At 41.9% G+C, this 19,400-nt stretch overlaps 1 protein-coding gene across 1 annotated transcript in view; it reads right to left on the reverse strand.

Moving 5' to 3' along the window:
* Positions 1 to 1,904: 1,904 nt before the first annotated feature.
* Positions 1,905 to 19,400, reverse strand: part of Slc2a13 (solute carrier family 2 member 13) — a 305,981-nt gene continuing 288,485 nt past the window's right edge. The window contains exons 8-10 of the mRNA XM_057792214.1: positions 9,206 to 9,327; positions 8,939 to 9,091; positions 1,905 to 6,337 (exon numbers count right to left, since the gene is read on the reverse strand). Coding sequence (XP_057648197.1) covers positions 6,111 to 6,337; positions 8,939 to 9,091; positions 9,206 to 9,327 — 502 coding nt within the window. The 3' untranslated portion in view covers positions 1,905 to 6,110. The remainder of the gene's footprint in view (positions 6,338 to 8,938; positions 9,092 to 9,205; positions 9,328 to 19,400) is intronic.

Here is a 19,400-nt window from a genome sequence, read left to right on the forward strand (position 1 = left end):
GTTTCTTCCACTGTGCAGAAGCTTTTGAATTTCATGTAATTAATGTCATTTGCCAATTATTGGCCTTATTTCCTGCGCTATTGGGATTGTATGCAGAAAGTTCTTGCTTATATCTGTGTACCTGTGTCCTGAAGCAATGTTCCTGTGTTTTCTTTTTAAAGCTTCAGTGTTTCGGGTTTTAAAGCAGGGTCTTTGATTTCCTTTGAATTGTGCAGTGAGAAATAAAGGTTTGTTTTCATTCTTCTATAGATTGATATTCAGTTTTGCTATCACTATTTGTTGCCATTACTATAAAAACGGCTATCTTTTTCACCAGCATATGTTTTTGACAACTTTGCCAAAAATTAAATTTCCATATATATATTTATATGCATATATAGCTTATATCTGAGTCCTATATCATTCTATTGGTATACATGTCTAACAATTAAGTTAATGGAAAAAATTTGTGAATCAACTTCCTGGACATTTTCCTCCATCCTACTTAGAACTCAGTATTTCATGTATAGCAATAATCTACCTTAGACTTAGTACTTACTTAATAATATTTAGTAGCACTTAATAGTACTTAAAATTTTCCTGAGAATTTCATAAAATGCATTTGATCAGATTTGTCCCCGACTCCTCCCACACCCACCCTCCTCTCCCTACTCACCCAAGTTTGAGTTTTGAGTCTCTCCATCCTCTGTTTCTGCCTATCCAGTTGGTTGTGTGTTGTGGGTTCAGGGCCTGCCCTGCAGTGTGACAAGCCTACCAGAAGTCAGTCCTAAGTGAGGCTTATGTGTTACACCCCCACCAAGACTCAGGGAACCGCCAGAGGAGAGGACAGAAAGACTGTAAGAGTGAGATGGAGATGATGACTTCAAGAAAACAGTGTTTTCAAGACATGACGACGTACAGAAATTGTGACAGCATGCACAAGACAGAGGCAAGCTCAAGCCAGACAAATCTCAGCAGGGAAGGGTGGGGAAGGTGTCAGATTCCACCCCTGGCTGAGGAGCTACAGGAAAGGGAGAGTCAGCTTTCTTCAGTCCATTATATTAAACCTTTGGCTTGTGTACCAGGTTACCTCGTTGCCCCAATGCTCGCATCGGGACCTTTCCTCTGCATTGCTGGTTTAGCCTTCCTGTTTCCTCCACATTTAGGACCAGGGATTATCTCCATATTCAGAACAACTAAAACAAAGCAGCAGCCTTCACACAAGGGATAGGCGTCAGTCTTCAAGATCTTTGATCACAGAGAGCCCCAGGCTAGGTGCTACACTATAATAAATGGGTGGGAGGTGTCTCAAGAAAATGACCACACAACCCCAAATGTGGGTTGTACTTCTGCAGAAAGATGTTGTTGGCTGCACTTGGTTAAAAAAGTAGGCAACAGAAGGAGTCAACTGAGTTTTTATTCCTAGTGCACTGTGCTGCCCTCTAAGTGGTCAGACTGGCAGCACAGTTTTACAGGATTGGCTAATCTGGAGAAGCAGTTGCCAGGAGAAAGGAAACCTGAGCACAGATTGCGATTTCAGCAGGTACTGATGCTGCAGGAACGTGAATATCTGCCAAATGGCTTCTTGACAATTGATAGATTGTTGATAGATTTTTGCCCTTTGCAACCCTTTGATAGAAAAGACAGTCTGGGGGCTGAAGAGATGTCTCAGTGGTTAAGAACAATGGTTGCTCTTCAGAGCATTTCCCAGCATTCATAACCATCGGTAACTTCAGTTCCAGGGGATCTGATGCCCTCTTCTGGCCTCCACTGACACCAGCCATGCACATGCAAACAAAACATAAAAACCAAATGAATAAAAAACAGTGTTCTGTTAACAGCTCCTGTGGTGCGTTCACAATGTAAGCCAGATGCTGAAATTCCAGATGAGAAGTGAAGAAGTGAAGAGCACAAGAGACTGAGTTATCTTGACTTTATTTGATAATTTTTTTAAATACGGTTCTGGCACTGACACTTTCTTTAAAAAAAGATTGTAACTTTATGTAAATATTGAAGTTCAATAAAATAACTTAAAAAAACACTTACATGTATATCACTAAATCTCCATAAAATATAGCATACTTTTGATACAGCATAGGCTAGCATGATTTGGTAAATGGGACAATGGCAGTTTTCAAGAGATAGTCTGTATGTCACAGGTAGGAATGAAAAGACTAAATTTGCCAAGATATGTCAAGTATTAAACGGTATATAACATGCACTCAGAAAATTAAAATGTACAGCTCAAAATACGTACGCCTCTAAAAGCATAAAACTCGTGATTCAATAGAGATGTATATTTAGAGTTCCTAAGTAGAAATTAGAACATTTATTACAAACAGTACTGTAACATCAAGTGAGACATGGTATAGGAGCCACCAGAAAATCTAGACATGTATAGAGGACATAAATTTCTACTTTGGCTAGAGTTAACATTATACTGTCTAAATTTTAAGTGAAATGGGATAATATTGAATTCAGCAAAATCTAAAAACTTTGTATAGATTCATAAGTTTGAATATGGATTATCTACACAGTCCATTTTTTATTCTGTTTATATGAATATGATGAAATCAATCCCATGATCAAAAACGTGAATATTACCTGTCCATAATGGCATTGAAGATCCTGCTGACCAGATACTCAAGTGCTATAGACTGTGCTGGACACGTGAAGATTTAGAGTCACACTGCTCTGTACCCACAAGCACAGTCTGACGATGATAAAATACTTTCTGGTATTTCCAAACATGAATACTTATAAAGCGACTCTCTGGTGATTATTAGCACATAAGTACTTTCTTCCCTAACAGCATACAAAGAACAGGTCGCCGTTTGGCATTTGCAACTGATTGCAGTTCCCAGAAGATGGCAGCATTGGTACTCGCCTTGGAGAACTGAAGGACCTGGACCTGTCCAACCTGTCCAACATACTGTGCATCAAGCTAGGACTGGTAGAAATTCAGAGGCTGAAGGACATGAAGAATATGAACTCAGAGAACACGTCTGAGTCTTGTATAGGCAGTAGCTACTTTTGAACTATAAATTTCACCTATAACTTTGCAGCGTAAGACAGAATGTAGTGTAGTTTCCTAGAGCATGTACCAGGAATCCTGCACTCTTGGCCTGGTTGCACCATCTATTTCTTTCACTCCAAGTTAGGGAAATAGTCTGACCTTGATAAATGAAAGAGTTATTACACTCAGCTTTAAAGTGTGGGGAGCACTATCTAAAACATCACCTCCCTGCCCCAAGATTTAGGATTATCCACAATGCATTTTGATTTGACTTTGCTATTATAAAGTAAATGGGCAAGGTGTCAGTTTGTTTTTCCTGGTCTTCCCCCCCCGTAGAATAGAAACTAAAATGACAGCAGAAATCCACAAAAACGGCGCTTTTCCCAATCTCTCACTTTAGAGGACCTAGCAAGTACTAAGATTGTATCTGAAAGTGGGTTGCACTGATAGATTACTTAAGAGTTTCTGCTGTCATTCTCCCGGAAATACCTTTTATTTAAATTTTCTCTCTCTCTATCCAAAGCCATGTTTAACATAGTGGCTGAGTAGGTGTAGCGATCATTACAGTGGCAAGTACTGTCTATTTTAATGTGTCAGATCAAATTATATAACACAGAAATCATACTAGGAAATATATGTTGACCGTGCTGGTCAGAGACACTAGAAACATAAAGGTGTTTAATAGAATAAAAATCTGAAAAACTCCACCATGGAACTCTTAATGTGCTATAAATGCTCACCAAGTCTAAAAGCATACCTGAATTACAGAAGGCTCCTCTTCAAGTATTGAGCTGCTTTTAAAAAGTTATAAAGAAGTCTTATATGGGTTTCTCTATCTTGTATTTTAAATCTAAAAGTATGGAATATTGTAACTATATAAATAACAAATAATTTTCAGAAATGAGGAAAGGATGGGGCGAGAGATTTGTGGACAATTTCCCATTACTATGTTAATTTATGGACATGGTTTTATGTCAGCTAGAACAGATCACACCTGGCTTTCAGGACTAACCACACTGGCGGCCGCTTTGCGTCACATGTGGTCCCATGTGTCAGCCCAGCTGCAGACACCTGTGTGCTTAAGGCTACGTGGCCCATGAAGGGAAGAATTGAGGCAACCAGTCGAACAAATCAGAAAAAAATACATGTCAAAAGGAGAACTTCACTCAATGTTTTCTTCCCATAATACACTAACTATACCACATAACAGCTCATTTGATCTTGTAAAATGAGCTAAGAAACTTCTTAAGCGATAGGAAATATCAAGTAATACATCCTATTAAATAATATCTTCTGTGCTAGAGAAACATCAGTGCTAATGTTCTCTATAAATAAATTTCAAAGCACCTAATTTGAGAGAAAATTTTCCAAAATACTATATTAAATTTTTAAAATAACATTAAACAACCAAACAGTGAGAACTTTCTCTTTTGACTGAAGAATTTGTAGGCCACGGAAGTGACCGTAAGTACCTCTGCCAGGCGGAGGATAAATTTCCTTCACTAGAGTCTTAGCTTGGGAATTATGGTAAGAGTAAGTCAGACTTTAGAAGAAGAATAAATGTTTTAGAGGCTGGAAAAAATCTTTCCATTTTATCCCTTGGATATGGAACTTAATAAAGGTGTTTAGATCATCGTGTGAAACATCAAACTGATGATCCCAACTGGTCTTTTGATCATCCATAGCTTCAGAACTTGCAAATGAGTTTTGTAGCAAAGGAATTTTGCTTGTGCCATGCAGCTCTTAGTAGGCTGGTGAGAATTCGGAATTCTTTATTGAATGAACACAGAAACCACCAAATACTTTGAGAGATATGTCTAAAGGCCCGTCCACCGTTACTGACTGCGGCATTAGAATCCACCCATGTCTTTTCCAAAGGAGAAATCTCAATTTTTAGAGCAGACAAAAAACCCAAACCAAATATGAGATAAAGAAACAGACACAGCTCTGAATTTTGGTTGTGTAGCAAATTATTAGGGATGAGAAAAGAAGACGGAATTAAAACTGGCTTATGTTCTCAGGGGGAAAATACACGTAATTAGTAGTGAGGTATGCTCCCGTCCTGAGGAAGAGCCAATAAAACATGTGGAGAAAGAAGGCCTAGGACTTAAATTAAATGTCAATAACTGTTTCTGCCACTGCCTCCTTTCCTCTGGAGTCCCCAAAAAGAGAAAACCAGTCTGCCAGCAGCTGTCATGTAACACCAAGGAAGGCACAGAGCAGCAAGAGGCTGGGAATGATAGTGCGCAGGGTCTGGCGGGGGCTGAACTGGCCCTGGAGCACAGCTGGTGACCAGGCACCACGCTACATTACACTCGCATTCCATCTGTGCACACGACTGAGACGAACGGATCGGGGTATATAAAAATCTGCTCTTTCTCACTTTGACAATAAAATATACTTATCAAAACATGCTAGCTTATCTGTGCAAATATACTCATCACCACTTCAAAAAAGTATGAAAATAAGCCCTAGAGGGCCTGCTTTGGGTAGTGTTCAAAAGATCCTGGGTATTCAGTCTTTGAAGAAATTATTGTATCTGTGTTGGAGACAGAAGCCAACATCTGGAATCGAAAGGAGAGAGGGACAGCCATGTCCTTACAAAACTTTTTAGTTTGTGGATGGGTGTTTAAATGGAATTCACTTTGTACCAACTGATTGATCATAGAAAAGCCACTACTTGGTATGAAAATTTAGGGTCAATAGGCCTTGTTTTGGCATTAAATACCTTTATGTCATCTTAAATAATCCTTTATAAATATACATATATAATCTGCCTAGATTACCGTTGACTGTATTGCTACTAATAATTGTATATGGTCTTAGGAGAAAGGGGTTCTACTGAAGTCACTGGGTACAACAGTAATGTTTAGACTCTCTCAGGAAGGGATTATACACATTTGTTTAAGAAAAATCTGTGGGTTTTCTTTTTTTAGCATTTCTGCTTGTGAAAATAAACATCACTATGGTTGTATTTAGTTCCTCATCAAGTCTTCTAGAATATGGAGTCATTCGGAAGGACTGTGGGGAGACTCAGCTTGTGAGCAGGGCAGTGTCTGAGTGCTGGCCTTCTCCCCACACTCGATTCAGTGACTAAAATGTCATCAGCTGAAAATTACTCCACATCAGAAGCATCGTTGTCTGAGAGATGGTAGTTACTCCCCTTGACCCGAATGTATTCAATGTATCTGCCTTCGTCGGAGTCAGAAGCGCCGCAAGGACACAGCCTGTTGTCAAAGAGTGACTCAATTTCCTCTAATTTTTTCCCTTTGGTTTCAGGAAGGCAGCCGTAGACGAACAGCAGTCCCACCGCTGCAAACCCAGCATAGAGGAAGAACGCTCCTGCAGGGGAAAAGAATACAGTGAGCAGCCCTGTGTGGATTTAAGTCGGAGAGTCTCGATTCTACTTCGAGCCTAATGAGCATGGAATGCAACCCAATGACGTCTGCCAGTCTGCCTTCCCTGGGTGTTCCAGTCCTGTGACTATAACGCAATGAATCGTTCAAAACTCAAACCACGTTGGAGGAATCTGAAGAACAGGCCAGGTTCAGAGGCAAGTTCTTCATAGAAGTCGCTCTCAGACTCCAGGCTGCAGAGAATTGCTCTCTCCCAACTCTTTCCCCAGCGCTCCCTTTAGTATTATTCTAACCAGGGAGTCTATTACTACACACACGTGCACATCTGTCTTGTCTTCTCAGGGGCAGGGAAGGTCAGGAGAGATCTAGATTTCCAGGACCAGGTACAGTGATGCTGCTGCTGAGTTACTGGATTGATGGAGCCCATGGTGAGCCTCTTCTGTTCCTCCTGTTCACTGTCTACACGTCATCCTGAACCTTTCACTTAACTCTCCTTCTCATTAGTCAATCATCTGGGAGATCCCATTGGATGTAACCCACAGGGCTGGAGAGATGGCTTAGTGGTTAAGACCACTGGCTGCTCTGGTAGAAGACCAGGGTTCAGCTCCCAGAACCGACATGGTGGCTCACAGCTGTCTGTAACTCCAGTTTTGGGCCATCTGACACCTCCTCTGGCCTTTTTGGGCACCGGGCACAGATCACAGGCATCCATGCAGGCACTCATACACACACACACACACACACAGAAAAAAAAAACAAAAAAAAACAATAACTTAATCTAGGAACAACATGACCAACAGATGCCCACTCCTCAGTATCCCTGGATTTGTGTGGTTAAGAACCACCCTGGCACTTCTGCTGTTCCAGCTGTCCCTTAGTCTCTTCCATCTTACTTCCGCCTTTCCATCGCGCATCTCCAGCTGATACACTACAACATTTGCTACTTGTCAGTAGACTGGGAGTTCTATGAGACCGGAGGACTCTACTTTGCTGTAAGATTACACCTGTAGGCACAAGTACTACCTGGAGGCGCTTAAGTCAGCAAGTTGTACTTAAGTCAGCAAGCCTAGGTGGACGAGGCATGATGACATCTTTTATTCCCTACATATTTCCTAGATGGTTTTTCCTTTATGATTTCCAATTTCAGTAGAAGAAATACCTTCAAAGTGCTGACAGCTTAAGAGTTCATAGATAATATAGCCCCAGTTAGGAGCAGGCACAGGAGAGACACCCAAGAGGGAAAGTCATCTCCCTAAGAGCAGAATGAAGGCTAGGCTCATCTACATTTCCAGTCAAAGAGAAAGAAGCATAGAAGTGAAACACGTGAAGAAAACATCTCTCATCTTGGCTGGCAAAACAACACACCGAAAGAATGACAGGAAGAGACTCCCTCCCTCCCTCCCTCTCTCCCTCCCTCCCTCCCTCCCTCCCTCCCTCCCTCCCTTCTTTCTTTCTTTTCTTTCTTTTTGGATTTGGTTTTTTGAGACAGGGTTTCTCAGTAGCTATGGTGCCTGGAACTTGCTCTGTAGACTAGACTAGCCTCGATCTCACAGACATCTTCCTGCCTCTGCCTCCCAAGTGCTGGGATTAAAGGTGTGCACCACCACCACCACCTGGTTGCAGTTGTCTTTCTTATACAGGTGAACATGATGCTTGCTCTCCCATTCCCCTGGTAAGAGGCAGATGAATCAAGGCCTGGCCAGGTTGGTCTTTCTGGTCTATGGCAAGGGTGGGGACAGACAGCAAACTTTTCCAGAACATGGGATGAAGTCAGGTGGGGTGGAATCAGAGGGGACCAGACAAGAGTACACATTTCACATATACCACATGGTCTTAAGGAGATGTGAGAACAATGACTTACATTTCACCTTTAAACATTATGCCAACTTAACAAATGTCAACACAGCTTATAAAGTCATGTAGACAAGGCAGTTGTGTGTGTGTGTGTTAAAAACACAGTAAAAAAATCTTTTGACTTTAGTAAGCATAGGTTTGAAGTAGCTTCACAAAGGAGTTCTGTCAAGCGCTGTTACCTACCAATGTTTTCCTTAAGCCACAGTCTCCATGCATTTTTGTTTGGAGGCTTTTGACAAGTCCCTGTTTCTGGAAGTGGTAGGTTCTGGGCTCTAAGGTGTCCTGGATGGCACAAACGATTCAGTGGTACAGTGTCCCACATGGGTGAGCTACATTCAGGTGTGCTCTAATGCTGCTGAGGTGTGGGGCTCCATCCCTCCCAAAGGACATCTCATCAGTCCTGTCTTCATGGTCTTGGCATCGTCTCTTTGCTTCCTTGTTAGACTGAGAGCTGTGCTGTAAGGACTTCCATCCTGGCAGGGTTGGTGGGGAGTTCAGGGTTTGAATTGTGGGGGATAATATAAGCTCTTGGAGACAAGACGTTTAGGAAAAGAGAACTCTTCTCTTAGAAATACTTCCCAGAACCCCTGGAGATGGTGAAAGCTATACAGAGATATTTGCAAAGAGCCAAAATATAATGACATAGCCCCTCTCACAAATGACGGGGTACCTAAGGACAGAGTATCAAAAATAACAATGAGAGAACATTTAAAAAAAAAACCCATGCTCTTACCATAGTATGTAAGATACTCTGCAGTGTGTAAAAAGGTCAATGAAACCAGGACGTTGAAAATCCAGTTTATTCCGGCTGAGCATGCATTGCCTGTACTTCTTGCCCAGAGAGGATAGATTTCAGAGTTCACCGTCCAGGGCATTGGTCCCATTCCTGGGAAGTAAATCATTAAAACTATAGTAAAAATCCCCTGTGGAATGACAACTAGTAACCAGCCTCTTCTAAGAGGGGACAGCGCACGGCAAAAGTAACAAAGCATCCACTTACCAGGTGCGAAGAAGATGAGATATAAGACCAGGCCCAGGAGCGCTGTCCAGGAGTACGGGGTGGGGCAGAAGCTGTAGGCCCAGTGCACATCTTCTGTTTTGAACCTGGTTTCGTTGTCACACCTGAAAAACAAGTACTAATTTAGTGGTATGGGATGTATCTATAGAAATTAATGCGATTGTGTTGGAAGTACTTGGAAATTGCTCAATGTCTTAAGAGGGGGAGAAAGGTAAAATTATTTTTCTTAGAAATTTGAGATCTCCTGTCATGACCATATGCAAATAAACACATTAAACTGAGAGTGAGAAGGATAGCATAGGTGAAATGCACACAGCGAGAGCTTAACACAATGTCAGAATGTCAGGGCAATTCCTTTTGTACCCAGACGGCATGAACAAGACCTGACTTCTAACGTGAAGCTCCATTAGACAGAACCACCAAAGCGAGTTTTGGACCAGTACACTGTAGTGGGGAGTTTCTCTATGCGGTTATGAGTGACCAAGAGGGCAGGCCCCTTCAAGAGCCTACTCCTGGTCACCCGCCTCCAAAGCCTCCTGTGGCTAAAACTCAATGGTGCAAGCTGAGCGTGCTCAGGGCATTTCTGTCCATGGGTTTTGTCATTCACATACTCACTCCATGACTTTGACCTAAGCACACCCCTTCTAAATGTGTCTAATAGATTTTCGTTTAAAACTGTGCTCTTAAACTAAGCATGCTCCATACTGCTTAGCTGAGGGTTACTAGGCGCTGGCTCCCTAAACCCTGGGCTTCCTGAGTTTAAGGAGTGACACTTTTGTGTGCTGTGATTATGTGCCATTACCATTGGTTAATAAAGAGGCTGATTTGGACTATAGCCAGGCAGAATAGAATCAGGCAGAAAATCCAAGCAAAGATACAGGGAAAAAGAAGGTGACGTCTGGGGAAACCAGTAGCCACCAGAGGAGTAAGATGCCAGAGATTTACCAGTAAGTCACGGGGTATGTGGCAATACACAGAAGATTAGAAATGGGTTAATTTCAGTAAGAAGAAAGAGCCATCAGCCAAACAGTTTGTAATTAATATTAAGCCTTGGGAATGGTTATTTGGGAACTGGTGGGCAGGGGAAAAGCTCCAGTTATAAAGGAGAGCATCTCTTTGGCTTTGGAAATGGTTCCCCTGCTCCAGCATCCATCGGTGATAATGTTCTTCCTTCATGGTCTCATGTCTAGACTCAGCTTATTTTGGCTGTGTCCTCACCAAGATGTCAACCCACTGCATTCAGCTACATAGTCACATCAGGACGCTGCTTTCAGAAGAAGAGTTCTAGCATCTGTAAAACATGGGAGAGACCTTAGGAGAGCATTTTCAGGCTCATCTAGATGAAGGATGATCATAAATGATTGCAAATAGCACTTGCCCTCCTGTCCTTTGTCCCTGCTTCTTGCCATCTATGGCTGATGAGCATGTCTCCTTCTGTGTCCAACAATGAAGTAAAGTCTCTAACTCAGGCTGCCTAATTGAGCTTAATTCTTTTCACTTTAATTGGCCCTACAGATACAACTAATCTGAACACCATCCATACTTCACTACTTCGGAGCTGGTAAAGCTGTGAGACCATGCTCCTGGGCTCCTAGGAGTTCTGCTACAGCCTCTCAGTTCCTAAGCACACTTACTGTATATCCCATTTTCTTCTCTGCTGAGTGATCTACTTATTTCAGAGGTGTTCAATAAACGTTTTGTCAACTGAAGCCTCAATATTAACATTTCCTACTCTCTTCTGGTCCTGAAAATTCCCCCTTTATGTTTATCTCTTTCACTTTCCATGAAAGTTCTTTTTAAATGGAGGCAAGCACTTCTGGTCACATGGTAGCTCTCACCCTTCCTAGGGGCTTCAGGGGCTCTGTACTTCCCCATCCTCCATGTGCTTCCTTGGGATTGTATTCTATCAATCATCTCTTCTTGCCATCTTTAGCTTCTTCCTTGGAACTTCTTCCCTGTGGACTTTCATTCATAAGACCTCCACTATTCAAATGGCCACACCCTCTCAGGTATCACTGCCAGACTCCAAAATCAGGGGTGCTTAGACTCTGAAGCACTGCATTCTCCACTCAGATGCTAGTTGACTTATGTGGCCTCTTTTAAATTCCTAAATCTTATCTCCTAAATTGTTAGTAGTCTTGTGGCATTTATCTTAGCCACTAAACTTCATGTTCTCTCAACAAACAAACAAACAAACAAACCATGGGCTCTTATCCCTAACCAATAAGCTATCTTTAAAATTGGCATCCACTTCTAAATGAAAAATTAGTTTTCTTCAGTGGAGTTTCATTGGGTATATAGACCACACTTAAGGGTAGGCTTCATGCCCAGCAGAAGATGGCCAGCACAAAATGATCTCAATGGTATTTTTGTAACCTTTTTCTCATGTTGCTCTGTCTTCACATTATTTTACCTTCTTGGTCTTTTGCTTTATATTATGGTCTCTGATTTGCATTCTTTTTTTTTTTTTTTTTTTTTTTTTGGTTTTTCGAGACAGGGTTTCTCTGTGGTTTTGGAGCCTGTCCTGGAACTAGCTCTTGTAGACCATTCTTATAGGTGCTGTTTTGTTTTGTATCTGTGTGCACTTGTGTGTGTATATTTCAGTCTCGTTTTAAAAATTTGCCTGTTTGTGTGTTTCTAAAAAGAGTCAGAAAGAAAGAAAGGGCATGAAATTGAGTGGGTGAGGATGTCGGTAGAATCTGGCAAAGGCTCAGGAAGGGGAAACCATGATCAGAATATGTTACATGAATTTTTCAATAAAAAGAAACAAAAACAAAGCAAGAAACATGAAGAAACCCAACAAAACACAGACAAAAATGAAAATCAGAATAAATAAGCAAAAACTAATGTTTTAGTGTCTGTTCTACTGTTGTGAAAAGACACCATGACCAAAGCAACACTTATAAAAGAAAGCGTTTTATTGGGGGCTTGCTTACAGCTTTAAGAGGGCTAGCCCATCATCACCAAGGTGGGAAGCAGACAAGGATGGTGCTGGAGCAGTAGCGGAGAGCTTTGTATCCTGATCCACGTGCAGCAGGCAGAGACAGAGGAGAAAGAGAGAGAGAGAGAGAGAGAGAGAGAGAGAGAGAGAGAGAGACAGAGACACACACAGAGAGAGACCGAGGCAGAGACAGAGACACTGGGCCTGACATGGGCTTTTGAAACCTCAAAGCCCACCCTCAGTGACACCTTCTTCCATGTAACTTTCTGAGCAGGGAAGGGAAGGATTCAATTTAAAAAATAAAACCATTTATACCTTACTGCTCCAAGTCTCTCACTCTCTGCTAATTGTGTCTCAGATTTGGTTGTCTGTATTAATTCTCATATACCATAAGAAGCTTCTCTGATGTGGGCTGAGTGAGGCACTAATCTATGGGCATGGCTGTATGTCATCAGGAGCCAGTTCTTTTATAGACGATAGAATAGTAGGTTTCCTCGTCTCATGATCTACCTGTTTCTAGATTCTTGGGCATTTTAGCAATGTCAGATATGGGTTCCATATCACAGAAAAAGCTTTAAGTTCAATCAAGAAGTGGTTGATTCTCCTGTAATATCATGCCATCATTGTACCAGTTTCTGTAACGGGAAGGCTGCTGTTGTAGGAAACAGGGTTTGTAGCTGGGTGATGCCGCTAATCACCTCTCTCCGGCTGAGTGCTGAGCATCTTTCAGAATCAAGAATGCGCATCAGTGAGGGTGGAACTTCTTAACTGGCATAGGTTTTCAAAAAGGCCTTCAGTGTTAGTTACTCCTCTCCACATTCACTTCTTTACCTTTCTCTCCCACCCCCTCACTATTTAATTCTCCTATGCCAGTTTCTCCTTTGTCTCTTCATAAAAAGACATTATATTTGCCTTTTCTTGGAAAGGCCTCTTCTTACTCAGTTCCCTACTAGGTACCAAGCCTCAGGGGCTCTTCTGATTGTAACATGCACATCAGAGGCTTAGTATCCACATAGAAGAGAAAGCATACGATATTTGGGGTTTAAGGTCTGAATTACCTCATTCAGAATGATTTTTCACCCTAGCTCTGTATGTTTACCTGTGAATTTCAATTTTAAATGAAATATAATATTATTTCACTGTGTAAATATACCACATTTTCATTCATCAATTAACAAACATGAAGGCAGTTTTGAATTTCTGGCTATAATGGCTAGAGCAGTAATGAAGATGGAGAAGCAAGTCTATCTGGGGTAGGATGTAGAGTCCTTTGGGTATGCGCCCCAGAGTGGCAGAACTAGACTTGAGGTAGACTGATTCTCAGTTTCCCGAGGACCCACTGCATTGCTTTCCATAGTGTCTATACAAGTTTGCACTCACACCAGCAATAAGTAAGGTTTCCATTTTACTGCATCTTAGCTACCACGAGCTGTCATTTGTTTTATTGACGTTGGCCATTATGTCTGGGGTAAAATAAAGTCTCGAAGTAGTTTTAATCTGCCTCTCCCTAATGTCTAAGGATGTTGAGCTTTTCTTTAAGTGTTTTTCAAGCATTTCTGTTTCATTTTTGAGAACTCTCTGCTTAATTCTGTGCCCTATTTGTAATTGGATTACTTGTTTTCTTGATGTTCAGTGTTTTTAGTTCTTTATATATTTTATTCACTAACCCTCTATCAGGGTTATTGTATTGTTATGTGTAATTGGTAAGATCTTTTCCCACTCTGTAGGCTGCTACTCTGCCTGAATGATGGTGTCCTTTGCCATACAGATGCTTTTCAGTTTTGTGATGTCGCATTTATTCATTGTTGTTCTTAGTGCCTGTGCTATTGATGTCCTACTTAAGAGACCTGTTTCCCTGTGGCAATGGTTTCAAGCCTATTCCACACTTGTCTTCTGCCAGATTCATGGTATCTCGTCTTATGTTTTAGGTCCTTGATCCAGTGAGAGTTGAGCTTTCTGTGGGGTGGTAATTATGACTCTATTTGGATTCTTCGATGGGCAGCCATCCAGTTTGCCCACCACCATGTACTGATACTTTTCTACAGTGTGTGGTTTTGGCTTCTTTGTCAAAAATTAGGTGTCCATAGATCTTCGGGTTTATATTTGCATCTTTCATTTTATGCTGTTGATGAATGTGTCTGTTTTAATACCAGTACCCTTCTGTTTTTATTATTATAGATTTCAGTACAACTTAAAATCTGGAATGGTGATTCCTTCAGCAGATCTTTTATTATTCAGGGTTGTTTTGGCTATCCTGAATATTTGGTGTTTCCATATTAAGTTGAAGACTGCATTTTCAACTTCTGTGAAGAATTGTTTAAAGTCATATATATTAAGAAATCAATATTTTTAAGGTTTCCAGATTGGTTAACTTGCCTCTTAGAAACACTTACATTGTGTCCCTTAAGTCTGGCTATGTTGAATTTTCACTTCCTTCAATTTTAGAAAGTTTTTTTCTTCTTGATTTATGTCTTAATTATTTTTCATCAGTAGTGAGTTGTTCAACTTCTATGAGTTTATATATTTTCTTATTTTTCTACTGTAGTTGATATCCAGCTTTAATCCATGGTGGTCAGGTAGGAAGTCGAATATTATTTTAATTTTCCAAATCTGTTGACACTTGCTTTTTGTCCTAACATTGGGTCAACTTTTCAGAAAGTTTCTGATGGGAGGAATGTCTATTTTTTGCGTTTGGGTGGAACGCTCTGTAGATGTCTGTTAGGGCTATGTATTTTATGATGCTATCCAACACCAGCACTGTTCTGGTTAGGTTTTGTTTGGATGGCCATGGGGCATTAAAGTCACCCACTATCAGAGTACAAGGGTCAATATGTGATTTTAGCTGCAATAGTGTTTCTATTATGAACATGGGTACCCTTGTGCTTTGCACATAGATGTCTAGAATTGCAGTATTATCTTGGTGAATCATTCCTTTAATGAGTATGTAGTGTCTTTCCCTAGCTCATCTGATTATTTTTGAAGTCTATTTTTTCCAGATATTAAAAAGTCATACTTGCTTGCCTCTGGGGGGCCACTTGGTTTTTCCATCTTTTTACTCGGAGGTGGTATCTGTCGTTGGAGGCAGGATTTTTAGATACAACACAAAGATGGATACTGTCTTCTAATCCAGTCTGGACATCATGCACTTTTACTGAAGAATTGTGATTATTAACAGTGAGAGTTATCAATGACAAGTGTTTATTGATTCTTATTTGTTTTACAGGGTGGGTCTCCCCATATTTTGATACACTATTATAGGTTTATTTAATCCTTGTATCTTTTGGGTGTGGATACTCTCTTTAGATTGAAGTTTTGCTTCTAGTGCCAGCTGTGGAACTGAACTGGTAGATAGTAATTGGTTATATTAGCGTTTATCATTAAATAGTTTACTTTCTTTACCTATTGTGATTGATAGTTCTGTTGTATAGTTTTGTCTGGGCTAGCATCTGTGGATTCTCAGAGTTTGTAGAATATCTGCACAGGCCATTCTGGCTTTTAGAGTCTCCATCCAGTGTCCGGTGTTATTCTAATAGTCCTGAGTTTATATGTGACTTGGTATTTTGTTCTTTACAGACTTTAATATCCTTTCTTTGTTCTGAACATTTAGTGTTTTGATTAATATATGCTATGGGGAATTTCTTTTCTGGCTCTATTTTGTATTCTATCTTCTTTTTGTACTTTAATAGCACTTCCTTCTTTAGATTGGGGAAATTTTCTTTTGTGATTTTGTTAAAAGTTGTTTTCTGTGCTTTTGACCTGGGTTTCTTCTCTTTCCTCTGTCCCTATTATCTGTAGGTTTGTTCTTTCTGTAGTGTTTCAGATTTCATGGATATTCTGTGCCTGATTTTTTTTTTTTGACTGAGTTATTTCTTCTACGTTGTCCTCAAGGATTGAAATTCTTTCTTGCAGTTCTTGCATTCTCTTTGCAAAGCTTACCTCTAAGGCTTTTGTGTAGCAGCCTAAGTTTTTCGATTTTAGTTTTATCTTAGTTTAAGTTTTCTTGATGATTCTATTTCTATTTTCGTGTTTTGAAATTCCACTGTTTGTATTTTCACCGACTTCATTAGGGATTTATTCATGTCCTATTTAAGGTCCTTATATAATAATGCAGGCTATCTTGAAGTCTTTGTCTTGTGCTTCGGTCACATTACATGTCCCAGGGCCCACTGCAATAGGATTATTGGCTTCCAGAGGAGGCACATTGTCTCCGCTGCTCACGCTTGTGTTTTTGAGCTAGGATCTAGGCATCTGGTGTTATGATGTTGAGGTGTTTCATTATGTAGATATCTTGTCTTGTCGTTGTTGGGTGGGTATTCCATTCTTTAGTTGCTATAGTCCCCTCTGGATCCTAAGCAGGTGTGGTTGCTGTGTGGTCCCTGGTAGGGGGTCCTTTTGTGGGTGACACGGAGGAATGGGCTTGGGCTAGAAGAAAAAGCCGAGGGGTCATGGAGATCCTGGATCCCCAGCCAGAGGGAGGAGGCGGACCTGTGGGTAGGCTGCTACAGGACTAACCTTAAGTCTGGAGAAAGGGAATGGAGAAAGGGAGGCTAGTGAAAATTACCTCCCTGGGCCTGCAGCCACGGGTGTCACTGAGGACTCCTGGTGGGAAGTGCTTTTTTGGGGGTTAGGGGGCTCACACAAAGGAAGACAGATAGGCTGGAAGGGGCGGCTAAGAAGACAGGTGGGGAGGAACTAAGCTGGGTCAGCACCAAAGGGCAGAGCCTCCAGAGAAGGGAGGTGGTTCGAAAGGGACAGGAAGTGGGGCTCCTGCAGGCTGGCTGCAGTAGAAGGAAGAGTAAGTTGGGGCACAGGAATGAAAGCACCAATTGATAAGGATTGAGCACACACACACAAAAGCTATGGGTAATTGTCTCCCAAAAGAACAGTGGTTTCTTTTCCTGCAAAAGAATCTTAACCTCTGGTCATCACAGCTCTCGGTGGAGCTGAGCAGTCACTGAGCAATGAATGAGACCTGTATCTCTGCAGACCTGTGAGCAGAAGGCAGCCATTGGCATCTACTGACAAAAACCCCCAAATCAATATTCTCCACCTTAACTTCCCACCTGAGACAAAAGCTTCTGAGTTATCCGACCTGTAAGAAAATAATAAAGAAGGAAACGAAGCAAAGAGAAAGAAGAAAATACAGAAAGGCTTCTGGCAGACAAGTTCCAGGGGGGCGGGGTGGGGGCAGACAGGCAGAAAAGCTTTGGGGGAGGGGCAGACAGGCAAGTTGCTGGGGAGGGGATGCTCACATATCATGGACATTTTCCTGAAAACCTCGACTTGCTATTTTTCTCATCACAATACCTTGCCCATGGTCTGTGTATTTTAAGGGGAACTGTGTGCTCGCCAGCACAGCTTTTCCTAACAGGCTGTACATAGAGAGACCCTGTCATTCCTTATTATCCTCAGGTGACTGTCAGGCGAGCGCCGAGCTCTGTCCTGGTAGACACACTCAGCAGCATGCAGACAAGCTGATGATTAAGGCTGTGATATCACTCTTGACCTCCACAGCGCAGACACTAGACATGTCAGCTGCAGAACTAAGATGTGTGTCCTGAACACCACAGGGCAGCGTGCCCCTGCTCTGCAGACCAGTCCTAGCCACGGTTGGCACCACCACATGTTCCTGAAGAGAACAAGCAGGTAGACATGGGCAGAGCAGAAGGCATGCTGCGCAGGTCTCGTGCCCATGCCATCCTGGAACAAAATCAAGAAAGATGCTAAGTTGCATAGAGGGAGTGTGGGGGACAAAGAACAGTGGTCTCTCCAGAAGAGGACATAAGGGTGATGATAAGCCCTGTACAATAACACTCACACAGGAACATGTCATTGAAGCTCACTCTTTTGTAGTAAAATTAAAAATAGTGATTAAGAATGAAGTGATACCTCATTCTGGTCATGTGAGCATGAGTATTTGCCAGCGGAATGAGCAGACAGAAACCTAATGTGGCCCAAATGCATCAGTGATGGTTCCCTGCTCCAGTCAGAGCCACGTGCCTTCAACACACTCCCTGAAGGTTGAACAACTCTCTCCCTAGTCTGCTAGGCAGTTTTAAACCAAAGAAGTCACCAGAGGAGCTAAGCAGGGCACAACTGCTCTGGCTACAGCTACTCTCGAGAATGCACTCCTGTTCCTGCCCTAGGACAAACTTCCTGTACTGTTCCTCTACCACTGCAGCGAATTCATTTAACTTAATCATGTTTAGTACCGAAGGGGACAGGAAAGAAACACAACATCTATTTAAAAAGCAGAACTTCACATTTTTCTTCATCGGAAACCACAGAACTTTGCTCTCTTCCCGAAGGAAAAATACTTCTTGGATCGACTTTGGGGAGGACAGGAGGGTACTCACTGGGGGCGGTGGGTGGTGACGGTCTGGTTTTATTTCTGGTGCAGAGGAACTCACTTAGGTGTGGGATGCAAGCTGCTCACCGCTGAGCAGTAACTCAACCATCACTGACTTGTGTGAGATATTTCCTGCTCTGCTGGGGTGCCAGCACACACTTTGCTAATTGCCTACTGTAGATCACGAATAAAGTATGCTTTGCCTATTCCTGCCTCAGGAGTGGGAAGTCTAGGGACAACATCACCAAGCTACAGCCTCAAAGTTAGAGGTTAGCTCTAAGAGTTCTTTTACCTGTGGGAATACATGATGAGGTGACACATATTTGAAATTGGTGAGTAAGAGAGCAGAGAGTGTCCCAGTAAAAGATGTCATTCATGCTCATCTGAGAAAAAAAGAAAATGCCAAGCAATCAAACGACAGCGATAATGCATCTTTCTTTGTGTTTCATTTTTAACTATGCATATATATGTATATGGGGTCTCAGGGGCTATACATACATGAGTTCAGGAACCTGCAGAGTCCACAGGATGGTGGTGTGGCCTTGGTCTGGAATGACAGCTAGACATGAGCCTCCCAATGTAGGTGATAGAAACCCAACTTGGGTCTTCTGCAAGAGCAGCAAATGCCCTTGTGATTTGAATGAGAACAGCCACCATAAGACTCATGTGTTTGAATACCTGGTGTTTGGTGGTTCCGTTTGGGAAGGATTAGAAGGTGTGGCCTTGTTGGAGGAGGTATGTCACTGAGAAGTTTCACAAGCCCACACCATTTCCCGATCTCTCTCTCTCTGATTTGTGCTGGTGGATCGAATGTAAACTCTCCTCCAGCACCATGCCTGTTCTGCTGCAAGGCTTCCCGCCATCATGGCTTTGGACTCAGCCTCTGG

This window comes from Chionomys nivalis, chromosome 17 (assembly GCF_950005125.1).
Source record: "Chionomys nivalis chromosome 17, mChiNiv1.1, whole genome shotgun sequence".
Lineage (NCBI taxonomy): Eukaryota > Metazoa > Chordata > Mammalia > Rodentia > Cricetidae > Chionomys > Chionomys nivalis.